At 44.5% G+C, this 16,661-nt stretch overlaps 1 protein-coding gene across 2 annotated transcripts; it reads left to right on the top strand.

The window, feature by feature from the left end:
• Nucleotides 1-3,419: 3,419 nt before the first annotated feature.
• CCNT1 (cyclin T1) lies at nucleotides 3,420-15,189 on the top strand. 2 transcript variants are annotated; one of them, XM_079967651.1, is made up of 9 exons: nucleotides 3,429-3,636; nucleotides 4,828-4,909; nucleotides 6,145-6,273; nucleotides 7,022-7,082; nucleotides 8,371-8,433; nucleotides 8,815-8,860; nucleotides 10,787-10,950; nucleotides 11,220-11,290; nucleotides 11,770-15,189. In XM_079967651.1, the coding sequence occupies exons 1-9, from the start codon at nucleotides 3,461-3,463 to the stop codon at nucleotides 13,132-13,134; spliced, it is 2,157 nt and encodes a 718-aa protein (XP_079823777.1). In that variant the 5' UTR covers nucleotides 3,429-3,460; the 3' UTR covers nucleotides 13,135-15,189. The 2 variants fall into 2 exon arrangements, 1 of the variants encoding a protein (XP_079823777.1); XR_013836346.1 differs by lacking the exon at nucleotides 10,787-10,950 and having other exon boundaries at nucleotides 3,420-3,636; nucleotides 11,770-11,839.
• The last annotated feature ends 1,472 nt before the right edge of the window (nucleotides 15,190-16,661 follow it).

Raw genomic sequence — 16,661 nt, forward strand, 5'->3', positions numbered from 1 at the left:
TGCTAGCAAGACCAATGGTCAGGGATGATGGGAATTGTAGTCCAACAGCAGCTGGAGACCCAAGGTTGGGAAACACTGGTGTAGACCAAACCTCCCGACTGGGTGACAATGTGCTGGATCCTGTTGTAAACAAAAATTGCCCTTTTCCCTTATGGGGTATCCAAGAGCTCATATAGAGTCCTTACATAGGTTCCCTATTGGTAGGAGAAGATAACAGAGGCAACCAGAGAATATTGAGAAGCAAAGCAGCCAGTAAGCTTGATCTTTATTGAACTGTTGCAGCAGGGTGCTCCCCTCACCCGCAGGAGAGGAGGAGGAACCCAGAAAAATGGTGTGCAAGGCCTTATAAAGACTTTTGAAATTGCCACCCTGTAGATCAAGACCACCCCCAGAAACATCATACATACATCACAGAAAAGGCGGTCTTAAAACAGAAATTTGAATGTTGTTTTTCTCCTGTCTGGCAGGTTACTTGATTGGATTGCCTGGGTAGCCTGGCCAGTCTTTTGTAATGATAAATACTTAGTTCCTGGGCTAGGTCGCAGGCTCACACCTTATTCATATTTTAAATGTGCCTTTAAGACAGAATTTGTGAGGAAAGAGACAATGGAAGGTTTCTCACTTTGACATTGCAGAGAAAACATTTGCTCAGTTTAGGAATCAAAATGGTTCCAGGTCGGTCTTCCTGTGCTGATCTATGTACATGCTTGGTTGGTACACTTATGAACATTACCATATATCTAAGACCATATAATTCCTATCACAATGCCCTCTCCTGCAGCATGCAGTGACCAGTTTGGTGTTGTGATAGGAATTTTGATGTCTTAGATATATGTCAAATGTTCATAAGTGTACCAACCAAGCACATACATAAATCAGCACAGGAAGACCGACCTGAAACCATTTTTTATTCCCAAACTTACCTCAAATTATTTCTCTGCAAGGTCAAAGGAAAATGGAAAAGCCTCCCCACTGTCTTTTCCTTCACAAATCCTGTCTTAAGGGCACATTTAAGATATGAATAGGGTGTGAGCATGACCTGGCTCAGGAACTAAGTATTTATCATTACAAAAGACTGGCCAGGCTCCCCAGGCAATCCAATCAAGTGACCATTAAACAGGTAATCTGGCAGACAGGAGGTAAACAAAGCACTCAGATTTCTCCTGTTGACCACCCTTTCTGTGACATAGGTATGATGTATTGGGGGGGGGTCTTGAGCTACACCCCTTCTGTGATGTATGTATGATGTTTCTGGGGGTGGTCTTGATCTACAGGGTGGCAATTTCAAAAATCTATATAAGGCCTTGCACACCATTGTTCTGGGTTCCTCCTCCTTTCCTGCGTGTGAGGCGAGCACCCTGTTGCAACAGATCAATAAAGATCAAGCTTACTAACAGTGTGTATAAGAGAGATGAAGTTTAGCTGTCCTGGTCCCAAACTGTACAGAGCTTTATTCACCAGCACCTTGGATTTAGCCCAGGAAGTAACCGGCAGTCAGTGTAATTCCTTCAGCAGCGACATTAATATTGTTGCGCACTACCCCAATTGGTGCCACATTCCAGGGCTTCCAGGCGCTTACCTAGGGTTTGATGTCCTTGGGATGAGGGGCAGCAGAGACTGCGAAGTATTTAGGATATACTGTGGTACCTCGGGTTAAGTACTTAATTCGTTCCAGAGGTCTGTTCTTAACCTGAAACTGTTCTTAACCTGAAGCACCACTTTAGCTAATGGGGCTTGCTGCTGCCGCTGCACCACCGGAGCACGATTTCTGTTCTCATCCTGAAGCAAAGTTCTTAACCTGAAGCACTATTTCTGAGTTAGCGGAGTCTGTAACCTGAAGCATCTGCAACCTGAAGCGTATGTAACCCGAGGTACCACTGCAGGTCTTATTTACAACCTGAGCCTACGTTGGGGGGCTCACAGCATTAACACCCCACGAGGATCTTCTCCCATAGCCACAGCCTTGGATTCAAGCAGAAATCCAGCATGGTTCTCACTCTCTGGCTTCTGCCTGCTCCTAGCCCAGCTCTCCCACATTTCTCCTGCTTCCCACTCACTACCAGCCAGGGAGGGAGGATCCATTTGCCCCCTGGAACGCAGCTGCCAAGCTGTATATATACACCGCTTGGTTGTAGCGGGGGGAGGAGGGACCTTGAAGCGGAAGCGTGAAACTATCGCTTAAAAATTTACCAGCGTAAATACTTGATTGGATTGCCTGGGGAGCCTGGCCAGTCTTTTGTAATGATAAATACTTAGTTCCTGAGCCAGGTCATGCTCACACCCTATTCATATCTTAAATGTGCCCTTAAGACAGGATTTGTGAAGGAAAAGACAGTGGGGAGGCTTTTCCATTTTCCTTTGACCTTGCAGAGAAATAATTTGAGGTAAGTTTGGGAATAAAAAATGGTTTCAGGTCGGTCTTCCTGTGCTGATTTATGTATGTGCTTGGTTGGTACACTTATGAACATTTGACATATATCTAAGACATCAAAATTCCTATCACAACACCAAACTGGTCACTGCATGCTGCAGGAGAGGGCATTGTGATAGGAATTATATGGTCTTAGATATATGGTAATGTTCATAATAGGGACGCAGGTGGCGCTGTGGGTTAAAGCCTCAGCGCCTAGGACTTGCCGATCGAAAGGTCGGCGGTTCGAATCCCTGCGGCGGGGTGCGCTCCCGCTGCTCGGTCCCAGCGCCTGCCAACCTAGCAGTTCGAAAGCACCTCCGGGTGCAAGTAGATAAATAGGGACCGCTTACCAGCGGGAAGGTAAACGGCGTTTCCGTGTGCGGCTCTGGCTTGCCAGAGCAGCGATGTCACGCTGGCCACGTGACCCGGAAGTGTCTCCGGACAGCGCTGGCCCCTGGCCTCTTAAGTGAGATGGGCGCACCAACCCCAGAGTCTGTCAAGACTGGCCCGTACGGGCAGGGGTACCTTTACCTTTACCTTTTAATGTTCATAAGTGTACCAACCAAGCATGTACATAGATCAGCACAGGAAGACCGACCTGGAACCATTTTGATTCCTAAACTGAGCAAATGTTTTTTAAGACGTGCAGAAGGTTAAAACCACGCTGGCATAGACTAAAACGAACAAAAACAAGGCTCATGTGAGTCCCTCTTCTTTGTGTGTCACTCTACCATTTTTGCCTCTATGGCGCTTCTTCGACTCCGTACGACGATCGCCATAGAGATGGAAGGCCTCGACCGACGCATCTGAAACGTAACTGTCAACGCAACGCCCCACCCCCACCCCTACGCAAGCCAATACCGGAAGTTCGGCACGCATATCCTCTTCCTTTCTTTCTCCCAGCGGGAGAGGAAACGGAAGTACGCACGCATGCACGCACGCACGCACGCCCAGGCTCTCTTGGGCGAGGTCACGCAAGCGTAGGCCGGTGCGCGGTGCGTGCGTCTCCACACGCATGCGTGGTTGTCGACGGCGACGGCGGCCATCATGGCGGTGTGTGGCGCGGCGGCTGCAGCAGGAGGCGGCGGAGGGCGCTGGTATTTCAGCCGAGAGCAGCTGGCGCGCAGCCCTTCCCGGCGCGCGGGGCTCGACCCAGACAAGGAGCTGTCGTACCGGCAGCAGGCAGCCAACCTGCTTCAGGATATGGGCCAGCGCCTGACTGTGTATCCATTGGGGGACTAGGCCGCGGCAGCTCGAGCTGGGCTGGGTTGAGCAGGGTGCGGGAAGCGCGCTTGGGCCGCTGGGCGAACTAGGCCTCGCCGGGGCTGAGGCGTCTGGGGCGAGAGACCAAGACCGGGGCCTCGCGGTGGTTCGCGGCCGGCTTAGAACGGGCCACGTTATTAGGCCGCGTCCTACAAAGACCGCGCGTTGGGCCGGGGGAGTTGGGACGCGTTTACGGTTGGCCGCGGAGCGTCGACTCCGCGACGCGGAGAAGGCTGGGGTGGAACGAGGTGGGGTCGGGGAGAGGAGACTAGGCCCTGAAGCCTTGATCGAGCTGCAAGGCCCGAGAGAGGAAGCAGTTATTGAGCAACAACTTGGAAGGCGCACTCATTTGTTAGCAGGCCGGCTTGGCTTGGGATTGCGAATCTAAGAGGGTTATTTGCTGGTGGGAAAAGAGGCCAGTCTTGTTCCTGTACGGACATTTCTCTTTTGCGCAGGTTAATGCTAGTTATACTTAATTGCGGTATATTTTTTCAAAATGCAGCCAAAGTTCCGTCAGTGTTTCTTGTATTAGGTTTCTTGATTATGGAAGAGTAAATGTTGGTGAGCCCTTAGCAATGCTTTAAAGCTTGGTTCTGATTTCAAAGATGTGATTTAGCCTGGAAAATTAACGCTTGTGTATGTGTGTTTGATGTGTGTTCAGAGAGAGGGTCTCTTTACTGTCAGTACAATCCTAGCCAGGTCTACTAGGAAATGAATCCTTTTGTGTGTAGTGGGGCTTATTCCTAGATAAGTGCTATTATGACTGTAGCCTTAGTATAGTGAGTTTACTTAAAGGTCATATGGCACTTAGTGTGATTCCATGCACGTTTATTTGGAAGTCCCATTGGTACTTACTCTTGGTAAGAATGCAGAGCATTGCAGCCCAATATTGTTTTAGCATTTATTGGTGTTGAACTTCCTGTGTAAGCCTGCATCTGAAGGATAAGTGTTCTAATCATTTTGTAGACATCTGGGATTTGCTAATGTGTGATGTATGTTACCTCAAAAACACTGATTCACATCAGTGTGTGTTGTGAAGACTGGAATACATGGGGCAGTGCAGTCCCTTAAAACCTACAGTTTGCAGATAACCCTTTTGAAATATGCTTGGAAAGCCTTTGTCTTCTTTTTCCTTAACCACAAGATACTAGTTCCCAACTGACTATCAATACGGCTATTGTCTACATGCATCGGTTCTACATGGTTCAATCTTTTACTCAATTTCATCGAAATGTAAGTATTATTTATTTATTTCCCTATCCAACTGACAAGGTTTCTCCAGCCACTCTGGGTGCCTTCCAGCAAAGATTGAAAATACATTTGTATCACTTGTATTAGTGCTTTTTCTTAGTTAGAATTGTACATAGATATGTTTCATATTCTCCCTTATCCCACGCAGATTAAGAGAAAGGGTGTGTGCTGAGTATTGTGGTGGAAATCTTTAAAGGTTTTATTCTATGTCACATTTTTCAGAAATTAATTCCAAATAATTTATTATGAAGAGTGTATGAGACCGAGGATAATCTCTATTAAACATTTGATCTCATTTTTCTGATCTAAAAATACATTTAAGGTCGCTAGCAATTATACATAAAGAAGAACAGAACATGAACAGATTCATTTTGTGTTCACTAGTTCACACTAATAGCTAAACAATAAGATAATAGAAGAGTGAAATGTAGTGAAATGTAGTGGCAACAGCAATAGCAAATCCATAAATGAACTTAGAGGCATCACCTAGGTCAAATGCTTATAGGAACAATACCATTTTGCTGATGTCCATTTTTTGCTGGAGAGGAAGGCAACACATTTTAAAACTTGGATGCTGTAACTAACAGGGCACACATTCCATATAAAACTGGATGGTTTTAACCTAGGTTTCTGTTTCAGTAGATCTGTATCAAGTTTTGGACTCTATGGTGATCAAGGTAGCTCCTAAATTGATCATCAGCTTAGCAGTGGTCTTCACTTAAGGATCAGCAGTAGAATGCCCCAGGAAAACTTGAAAACTTTCACCCACAGTTCCTTGTAGAAGTTGTTCATTTTTGTAACTTAGTTTTCCTGTGATGATAAGACCTGGAGTCATAATGTTTTTAAGGAAAAAAAATAAGCCTATAATTCCCAGAAACCATCCTCTGCATTAAATTATAGCTTCTACAGTGCATAATTTGTGCAGTGTGAAAACCCAGGTAGTTATATCCCAAATTAGCACTGGTTGTCTACCGTTTAATAGCTTTCATATAAAACATGAGTTTTATACAATCCAGTATGTTCTGCAGGTTATGATGCCTTGCCAAATGAATCTTTTAATGTTTGTATATACAATTCAGTTGTGTACATTTAGTCAAATAGTAGAACTGCCAATTCTAAGTTGTTGTTAAGATACTTTCTCTGGACTTTTTGAGACCAAGGAGGTGTGCTGCCATTTGAAAGAGGATGTTGCATTTAAATTTATTTTCTCTGTAAAGTCTGTAGCACCAGCTGCCCTTTTCCTGGCAGCCAAGGTGGAGGAGCAACCCCGAAAACTGGAGCATGTCATCAAGGTCGCTCATGCCTGTCTGCATCCTCAAGAGGCGCTTCCAGATACCAGGAGTGAGGTAAGTAACTGAATACCTGTGAAACATATACAGTCCTCAACAAGTGAGGGAGGGGAAAGGACGAATCCTGGCAGTGCAAGTCCCCTGTGCTTCATTGGATCTAGAGTGCTACAGCTTTGTTGGAATATTATCTGAACAATAGTAATTAGTTCTTGAATATTGCTGGTGCATAGTACAGAAAGCTCTGGGGTTTTGTAAGCCAAATAGCTTGTCTGTCCTGTGTGTTCCTGCTAGAGTGTTGTGAATTAAAGCCAGATGTGTAGCACTGTTTGTATTAATGGGTGGATATTGCCTGCCAGGATCACCCTCTTATGGTGACACAGAAAACGTTGTTTGAAATTCATTCCTGTCACTGCCATTCAAACAGGAGGATTGTTAAGCATATTGTTTTACATCTCACCACAGCCCTTCCTGACAGGACCAGCACATCTAACCTTGCCAACAAGGGGGAAGCTTTATTCTGAAGCCAAATTGAAGGAAAGGGCAAATTTTTAACACACACTGATAACTTCATGGCAGTTGAAGCCATTATGGAATCAAGAGCAGCCTCTTGAGCAAGCATTGTGTCTATTGGGCACTTAACATTTTTTTCCTGGGAACGGGATGCTTGTGCCAATTCTCTCCAGCATTGACTATGATAAAGATTCCCCCTTGATATTTTTTTGCCTCCCCAAGAGAGTGTTAGAAATATGCAGGCTTGATACAGAGTGCCTCATCACAAGTAACCTGCCTGTCCTCTCAACCCCAGGCTTACCTGCAACAAGCCCAAGACCTGGTCATTCTAGAGAGCATAATACTGCAGACCCTGGGTAAGTTTTTCCAAGCGGACGGGCTGCTTCATGAATCTCAGACCCAGGAAAGTTCCGCAGAGTGGAGAGTCTAATCCCAGTCTTCTTCACAGCTGGAGGGCAGAGGCACAGCTGGCCAGTGTGGGAGAGCATCAGTCCAGGCGACAAACCTCACAATTTATGACTTGTTTGATATGTTTTGTTTAGGGTGAATTTATTGACATTCTTGTAAACCAATATGAATGCAAAAATTGGTTTGGGTTCTTTTTCAACAGGACTTATATTGTTCAGGTTCCATGCAGTGTTCTCTGGATTGAAGGCTTAGCAACATGACAGCCTATTGTTCCAATTGTATGATTAGCTTGGTCATGCAGGGTGGGAACTGGATACCCAGACAAACTGACATGAATTGTTGATGTTGAGCTTTTGCTACTTTGTAACTAATTCAAACAGGTTTTTTGATAGCTGAAACAATATTATTTCTATGCCTTTGGTAACCTCTTGGCTTACAGATACTATCTCTCACTGTAATTAGATGAATGATATGATGCCCAATCTTGTTATATGCAGATATTTCAAACACTTTTTTGAAAACACCTCAGAGGTTTTCTTACAATCAAGTGGTATATAAATTATAGTCCCCAATGTACAAAGAAGTTATCCCTGGCTGCAAGGGACACAAGAAAATTATTCCAGTAACACTTTCATCAAAGAACATCGCAGAGGAAGAACTTGCTTAACTTAATTGTTGCTGGTAGTAGTTACTGTCTGGCAGAAGGCAAGGCTTCAAATAATTTTTTTAAATTGTCTTTCCTGAGCCATTGCCCACTGGGACTTCTCAGACCAGTCCATAGCTGGGCCAAACATTTCCCCTTAAAAGAAACCATTTAAAAACTAGGTTTATACTCAGTGAGCATCTGTTGCTTAAGAGGAAAACATTGCTTGTTGGTGTTTGGTGTGACAGGAAAAGCTCTCTTCCAGTAGATTGTAGAATTTTCTTTTCCTGTTGTTTTAATACAGGTTAGTTTTCTGATTTAGAATGTTCAGTTGTATTTTAGTATATTTGCAGCAGAGAATATGGTTGCCTTAGAAGCTAGACGTTTCTGTCATTTTCTTGTGCTGGATAACAGATTCATTTGAACCTAGGAAGATATTGTGCTTTCTTCTTGCTTGCAACTGAAAACAGCATGAGCTTTAATGGGGAAGAATGAGCAATCTACTTGCCTCCCAGGATCCAGAGGCATTTGTGGTATGTAGAAGCACAAATATGTTATATCCATGACCTAACTGTCACCTGTTTTTCTTCCAGGGTTTGAGATCACCATAGATCATCCTCACACTCATGTGGTGAAATGCACACAGCTAGTGCGAGGTAAGCAGTGATTCAACACTGCTGTGATTCTGGCACAGCACTTATGACACTTTCACACAGAAGTGGTTGCGTTTCTTAGTCGACAAATTGTTTCTTGGTCAAAGGAACAAGTAAAATAAACAGAGGGTGTTGCTATACTAAATATTCACCCCTTACTCTGGCTTAATATGGTGGTAATGAGTTGGATACAAACTTTCAGAGTATGGCAGTATTAAAGTGGGCATTTACAGCTGATGAGTATATATATAATCAAAGTAAATTCAATATGCTGAGCTATTTCCCAATAGAATAGAATTGCTGAGCTATTTCCCAATAGAATATTATTGTATATTAAAGAGGTGCTTTGCAACACTAACACGTGTTTTTCCTTTTTTTTTCCAGCCAGCAAGGATCTGGCACAGACGTCCTACTTCATGGCTACCAACAGGTACATGTTGAAGGCTTACTCTTATTAGCTTTTTTTATTTGGGAATGTAGTTCTTGACAATTGTAGAAGAACATCCTTCTAAACTTACAGAAGAAATGCTTTATTGCGCATTGAATATCAGGGCAGTACATGTCTTACTCTAGAATAAATTAAGGTTTTGTTCTGAAGAAATCTCCTAGAAAATAAGTTGACAATGCTACTAGCTCATGTACTAGTCTATGTTGTGGCCTAAACAAAAAAATAAACAGCTTTTATTAGGATTTTCCTGCTTGGTTACCCTGAAACAATTCTTGCTTGCCATAGGTGGCTGGCTATTTATAATTCCAGGCTAAAATTGCTTTGCTACTAAGTGTGGATCAGACTGGATCTTTCCATCTAGAAGTCAGTGAACACTTAGCAGCATTCATCTGAGATGAAAAGAATTAGATTTTCTTTTGGAAGAAGCTAAATTGTTGGCTTGAGATGGCTTTTTTCAATCTAGAGTTCTCCAGAAGAGAGATGCCTCTTCAGTATTTGAACCCTGCAACATGGTTGAAATCACTTTTTGGAACTATATTGTGTGCAAAGGCTGCCGTTCTATAGATTTTATATTTCATGTTTAGATTTTGTTCTGATAAACATTGCTCAGTTTAGTGCTCTTCTTGACAGTGTTTCAGACACTCATACAAACTAGTTTTCTCTGAATTCAGATGTGGCCTGGTATATGCAGCTGTTTAAATGTTTCAGCTTTGTACTTCATGGAGGATTGAAGTAGGGAATTTTGTGTCTAACACAGCAGTCAGCATCCTTAGGATTTTACTATTCTTTTTTTAAAGTAGGGCATATAGAAACTTGGTGACATATGTTGTGCCTTGTGAAATTTCAGAAGCCAGAGAGTAGATACATAGGCCTTCCTGTGACCAATTAATGGGGTTTGAGTTCTCTTTCTAATTTCTTGTAGGATTTTAAAAATGCAAAATAACATACATGTAGATTTGCTTATTTGGGTTACCTTGTTGCAGAGTATATAGTCAGCTGATGTATAATATGCAAAGAGTACTAATTCTGCTGGAGATTTATTTAGAAGGAGGGGGATGGAATGGGCTTGAGGCCTCATCCTTCTCAAAACGCTGCTTGCAAGTCCCATCACCACAGCAGTTGCTTCTTCCTCCACACCTTGTTTCATCCCTGGCAACTGGTGTAGGGGAGGGAAAGAGCAGCTGGCACATCTCCCAAGGACCACTTTTGTCCCAGCAGACACCATTTACAAATCAATGCCTTGCCCTGTATTGTCTCCGGAAGAGTTTGTTGGGATAGAAATGTACCATGAGTAAAGTAGTATCTTGCCAGCATCTCTTTGTTATCAGCCTTCTGGGGCCCATTCCTATTAGGTTGTTGTCATGCAAGATGATTTGATGCTCTGTGGAATTGGCCAAAGCTTAAAGGGAACTACAGTTCGTCTAAGGCACAACTGCTTGACTGTTGGCTTTTGGATCTGATGCCAAAATCTACTGCCATCACTGATCAGATTTTCGTATCTGGAGGTTTCTGGCACTTTTTGGCCTGGTGAATAAAATTCCTTTGAAAAAGAGCAAAGTAGCCCAAATCTCTTGAGATTGTTCTCTGGTGCTATTGGATAATCCAGCCCTGTGGAACCCCAAAATAGTAACTTCCAATGCAGCATTTTCCCTTTGCCCGCCCTGTTGGCCGTATGGGGGTCCTGGAGCTCCAGGCTGACGGGAGCTCCTGGAAAACCTCGTGGAAGAAGGCTGAAACAGTGTTGTTTTAAGCAGGGCCTGCTTGACGATGCAGAATAATTAAGGCTTTTAAAGCTGAGGGATGCTCACTTCTTGCAGTGTCTGTCCAGCGGGCGGTTGTGTGTGCTGCTGCCGTTCAGGCTTGGGAGCTTACAGCTTTCTGTTTCTCTCTCCCTGCTGGTGATGTCAGCCTTCACCTAACCACCTTCAGCCTGCAGTACACCCCTCCCGTTGTGGCCTGCGTCTGCATCCACTTGGCCTGTAAGTGGTCCAACTGGGAGATCCCAGTCTCCATGGACGGGAAGCACTGGTGGGAGTACGTTGATGGCACTGTAACTCTGGAACTCTTGGATGGTAAGTTTGGAGCAAGGTCAAATACATTCCCATGCACAATGAGGTATTTTATTACCTTGATATCTTACTTCTAAGGGACATTCTCACCAAGATTTCCAGCATGGCAATAAAAAATTAAGTGGGATTAATTTGATAACTTGAGCCAGTATCATTAGTCCCAGGAATGCTCCATCTGTTGCTGGCAAGGGCAGAAGTTAAAGCACCCTTTGGGTTCTGGCTTGTAAATTTCACGCCTCTTACTACTTGGTGTTCTTGTGTTTATCTTGCAGAACTTACTCATGAATTCCTGCAGATCCTTGAGAAAACTCCTAACCGGCTGAAACGAATCAGGAATTGGCGGGTAAGGTCCTCTGCGCACTCTGAGCATGGCTTGGCAAAGTTGTGTGTGCTCTTCAGTTTGATAAGTAATGCAGAAATATATGTATAATAAACATCTTCTGGCTGTGAGGAGATGAATATTCAAGAGGTGTATGCTTCTCTACATAAACCTTTCTATATTTTTTGAATTATCCAAAGGTTTCATCAGACAGCAAGCTGGGGTGTATAGACCCCCTTACTGCAGCCTTCTCCCATAATAGAATTTTCTAAAGTGGCAGGATCAAATGTTGTATGCTGTTGAAATGCGATGTATTCTATTTTCTTGCAAGACAATTTGTGAATGAAAAAATTGTTTATGGAAATGGCATAACAGGACAGCTGCAACAAAACAGGACAGCTCCTTCCTTCCTTCCTTCCTTCCTTCCTTCCTTCCTTCCTTCGTCCGTCCAGGAGAGAGATCTGGCATTCTAAAGTTGGTACTGCTTTTGTTTTTTCCCCTAGGCCTGCCAGGCAGCTAGGAAATCAAAAACTGATGATCAAGGTGATGATGATTGCCTCTCAGAACAGACCATTCTCAGCATGATCTCCAGAAGCTCCTCTGACACGACCATTGCGGGTCTGATGAGCATGTCTACTTCCTCGACAGCTGGAGGCCTTGCTTCGCTTTCAGGTGCAGCAGGCGACTCTCCAGGGGACCTTGGCACAGATGTGATGTCAGCAGACAGCTGGATGGCTCAACACCCGTCACATAAATTGGAGGTCAGCCACAGGGCCAGTGAAATGTCTTCCAGCACAGATCATCCACATCTCGATAACAGTAGTGGCCCCTTCTCTAAGCAGAGCATTAAAAGTGCACCACTGGCAAAAGTATCATTAAAGGAGTATCGTGCCAAACATGCTGAAGAACTAGCTGCACAGAAACGTGAGCTGGAAAACATGGAGGCAAATGTACGTTCTCAATATGCCTATGCTGCTCAGAACCTGCTTGTGCAACAGCAGCGGGAACGGGATGTGCAGCAGCAAGAGAATAACCCATCTCCCATCATTCTGAAAATCCCATTGGGTGGCAGCTCTGATGGTTCTGAACGGCTCCCCACTGAAAAGCCTGATAAGACCTCATCTGCCCTCAAAGTTCGGCTGACTGCACCAGGGGACAAGCCTGCTGTCTCTTCCTCCAAACCGGAGGAAATAAAAATGCGCATCAAGGTGCCGACTCTGTCAGAACGGCCGGGCTCTTCTGATGAAAGTAGCGGCAAGAGCCGAGGAGAGCACAAGGAAAAACATAAGGTCCATTCTTCTAACCACCACCACAACCACCATTCTCACAAACATTCACATGCACAACCTGTTGCCAGCACCAAGCGGCCAGTGGACTCCAAGCATGGTAACCAAAGTGGCATTGCATCCCATAAAGGTTTTGTCCCAATTTGTTCCTTCCGCAAGAGACCACTTTCTGAGGAGGCCTCAGCTGCAGCACATGAACATCAGCCGAAAATCAGCAAGAATTCAAAAGGGGCCCCCATGCCCTTTCCCTTTCCCCAGCACCCTGGGCATAGCTTGGATGCAGCTGGTCTCCCTTTTGTCCAGGGCAGCAAAACCAGAGGGGCTCCTGGGAAACTGGACAAGAGCACTGCCGGGGCCAATGGGCATAACATGAACCAGGCCATTGATTACCAGGATACAGTGAACATGCTGCACTCCTTGCTCAGCGCACAGGGCATGCAACCCACCCAGCCTCCCACCTTTGACTTTGTACATTCATATGGCGAGTACTTGAACCCCAGGGCTGCTGCGAGTGTGGATAAACCACGGCCGCCCCCTCTACCTTCGGAACCTCCCCCTCCCCTGCCGCCTCTCCCCAAGTGATTCCCGTTTTTAACTACTGAGGTTGGGCTGCCGTCTGCTGAGGGCATGTTGCTCGTAGTGATCTCCACTGCCTTGTGTGAATGCCCGAACCCCTTTTTAAAACATTTTTATTATTGGTATGAGAATGTGGAGCCCTTGAAGCTGTGAAAAGATGCACCCATCTTTCTCCATGTGCTTCCCCTCCCCTCCAGTCCTACTGGAAAGAAATGGGGACATGTTTCCTGTCAGACTGATTTGAAGGTCATGAACCAACAGGAGATGGCATAGGGCTATTTAAAATTGTTGCAGTCTTTCTCCTAAAAGACATTTAAAATAATTTAAAAATAAGTTATATATGTTCTTAGTGTTGATTTTATTTTTCTAAGGTGGACAAAGGAAGGGGATTACAGCAGAAACTGAAATGAAGGCAGGGCTCATGGGCTCTGCGCGCTCCTTAAGTGTTACTGTCTTGGTGGAAGTTGCTTCCCTCTGAATGGAAGGCAGTGAAGGTTTGATAGGATGAAAAGGCATGAAAACTCTCTGAGGAAGGCATGAACATTAACTAGAAGCATAATGGTTGGGTAGGGGGTGGAGCTTCCCCCCCCCTCAATTTCTCCCTACTGTGGCTTTTGGTTCCTCACCAGTGAGTGTGGAGACAGATGGCAGACCCGTATTTCCAAGAAACTTTGGAAACAGCAAAGTGTGTTTTAGTTTCTGGCTTTGTCCAGCCCTTCCTGCTGAGCGGGAAGGATGTGGGAACGTGTCTTCCTTAACCTTTCACTTCCTGCCTTGACCACATTTCTTCCATTTGAGTGCCCTGCTACTGTGTGTCCCACCTAGCATAAGGCATTGAAAATAATTTTGATGGGACTGCGTTATAAAGGTGGTCAGGACTGTGTCTTCCTGCAGGAACTCTGAGGGTGCCTTCAAAAAAGAGGGTCTTTGCAGCAACTTATTTGGAAGTGGGGGTTAGTTTGGGAAGAGGAGTGGGAAGGGAGGCAGAAAGTCAATGTGAATGTTAGAACAGTAATCGTGATTCTGGGATGCTTTAAACTGCATTATGGGATACGAGATTTTCATATTTGCTAGAAGCAGAAAAGGCTTTTCAAAGTATTTGTAAAGACAGCAGTGAGTGGAATCAGGCATATTTGGATTGGAGAATAGAGGAGTGAAAAGAGCTGGTAAAACCTAGATGAATAAATGGGAACTTGCTTGTCTCCTCATTTAATGATGTCTGCCGGCAATATAAACCTATGGCCAGGTTTACTGTGTCCTGACTTTGAGATCTATGGGAAAATGTGGGAATTGACCCTGTGTAAATTGATTCAGAGACGTATTCCAGCCTAAGTTTGTATTGCAAAAGGCATAACATTCTGACCTAATTCTCCAGTACTGTGTTAAAGTTAAATGGGGTTATTCTTTTTTAAAGTGGCCATATATTTAGTGTTTCTGTAGATGACATCTGAGTGCTTGTTCATTTGACAGGATTCAGCCTTGGTTTGTCGCATCATAACAATTGGACTGAACACTTGGGTTGGTACTCATAAATCCCAGCTTTGCTGTCCTTTGAGTATACATTTCCTAGGTCAGCAAAGTATTTCAGGGCATTCGCACTGTTCTGAAGAAACTTCCAAATTAAAATCTGGAGGATTGTGTGGTGTAAAGCATTGTGGTTTTCTTAGCTGGAATGGAATGCTTTGACTAATACATATCAATAGGAATCTATTCCAGTGTGTTAATAGCAACTAAAAGTTGTGAACAAACAAGGCTAGCAATGGCCTAGGTCTGCAGTCTCATGTGAGAAAAGTTTAATTGCTGCTGGTTAGATAGAGTGTATCATGTTTAAAACAACAAAAGACACTCATCTGTGGGTATGTTTGGTTTTTATTGAAGTGTTTTCTCTTAATTTGGAACAATAACTATTTTCCCACCACCTCTTAATTTTTAAAGCAATGGTGTCTCAGCTGTTGATGGTCACAAACTTTGGTCTGGTTTCACATAATCTTTCAGAAACTTTCTAATTCCCAGCTCATATTATTACTATTCTAAGTTTCAATAAATGTACTGTCTCCACAATTTGTCTGTTCTATATTTCAACAGTTGCAAACTGCCTTGGTCACATCCCAATATTTATATACAGCAAAGAAAGTCTGTACAGAAGCATTGGGGAAAGAACCTTGTATCATATAATATTTCTGGATCCAGGACTCATTGTTATCCTTCCTCCTCTGCCTTCTTGTGGCTCTAATTTTTTACACTGGGATTTTACCTATCTTTAAACTGCTTTTCACTTCACCAGTTTTCTGCTTACAGCAGTCTGGGGAGTGGGGCAGACAGAGGGAAGTGGCAATGCTGGGCAAATTATTTCCCCCCCTAAGCAGTAGCAGTAGCACAATATCACTTTTCACAAAGTACCGTATTTTTCGCCCTATTGGACGCTCCGGCCCATAGGACGCACCAAGATTTTTTTTGGGGGGGGAATAAAGGGAAAAAAATTATTCCCCCCCCCCCCACAGGCGCGGGGCTGGGGGCGGGGAAAGCCCGAGCTTCCCCCGACCCCAGCCCCCAGAGTGAGGTTTGCTCTGGCTGCGCGCCCGGGAGGTTTGCGCGGAGCTGCACCGAGCCCAGGAGTGCAGGCAGCTCTGCACAACCCTTGGGAGCCTGGCGTGGCTTCGCACCGGGCTCCCGAGGGTTGAGCAGAGCTTCCTGAAGCCTGGAGAGCAAGAGGGGTCGGTGCGCACCGACCCCTCTCGCTCTCCAGGCTTCAGCAAAAGCCTGTATTCGCCCCATAGGAGATGCACACACATTTCCCCTTTATTTTTGGAGGGGGAAAAGTGCGTCCTATAGGGCGAAAAATACAGTAGTAAGCCACCTTGTAAGATCATTGGAACTCATCTTCAAGCTGCATATTAAATAAAAAGGACGTTGCTGGGCATGGGGAAAAGCCAGAGTCAGCCATTTGCAATAGTTTTTTTAATATCTCAAAAGAAATACAGTCGGACCTTGGTTCTCAAATGCCTTGGTACTTGTATGTTTTGGCTCCCAAACACTGCAAACCCGGAAGTAAGTGTTCCAGTTTTCAAACGTTTTTTGGAAGCCAAATGTCCGATGCAGCTTCCGATTGAATGCAGGAAACTCCTGCAGCCAATCAGAAGCTGCGCCTTGGTTTTCAAATGTTTTCGGATGTTGAACGGACTTCCAGAATGGATTATGTTCGAGAAGCAAGGTACGACTAGATTTTTTTCAGGTGATCAATTGTCAGCTGCTATTGATTAACTCTTGCTTCTGCACAACCTGTGTTATGTTTGTGGGGCTTGCTGAAGGTTCCAGTGTGAGCCTCATTTAAATGAGTGACAGTTGCACTGGAGTGATGCCTACTTGATAATGCTCAGTACATCTTTGAACTGGGTGTTCTAACAGGATATTCTTGCCTCAGGCAGCTTGATGGCACAGGTATGCACTAATATTTCCTTAGCACTTGGGGAGTTTGAAACTAAATGTTCAATAGCCCATCATTTGTATATTATACATCCCTTATACTCAATGCA

This window comes from Podarcis cretensis (genome assembly GCF_951804945.1).
Source record: "Podarcis cretensis genome assembly, chromosome: 2".
NCBI lineage: Eukaryota > Metazoa > Chordata > Lepidosauria > Squamata > Lacertidae > Podarcis > Podarcis cretensis.

Coding starts and splice junctions, on each gene's coding strand:
- CCNT1 (XM_079967651.1), top strand. CDS start 3,461: ATGGCGGTGTGTGGCGCGGCGGCTGCAGCAGGAGGCGGCGGAGGGCGC. Junction 8,434..8,814: donor ATGCACACAGCTAGTGCGAG/GTAAGCAGTGAT, acceptor TTTTTTTTCCAG/CCAGCAAGGATCTGGCACAG. Junction 10,951..11,219: donor AACTCTGGAACTCTTGGATG/GTAAGTTTGGAG, acceptor TTTATCTTGCAG/AACTTACTCATGAATTCCTG.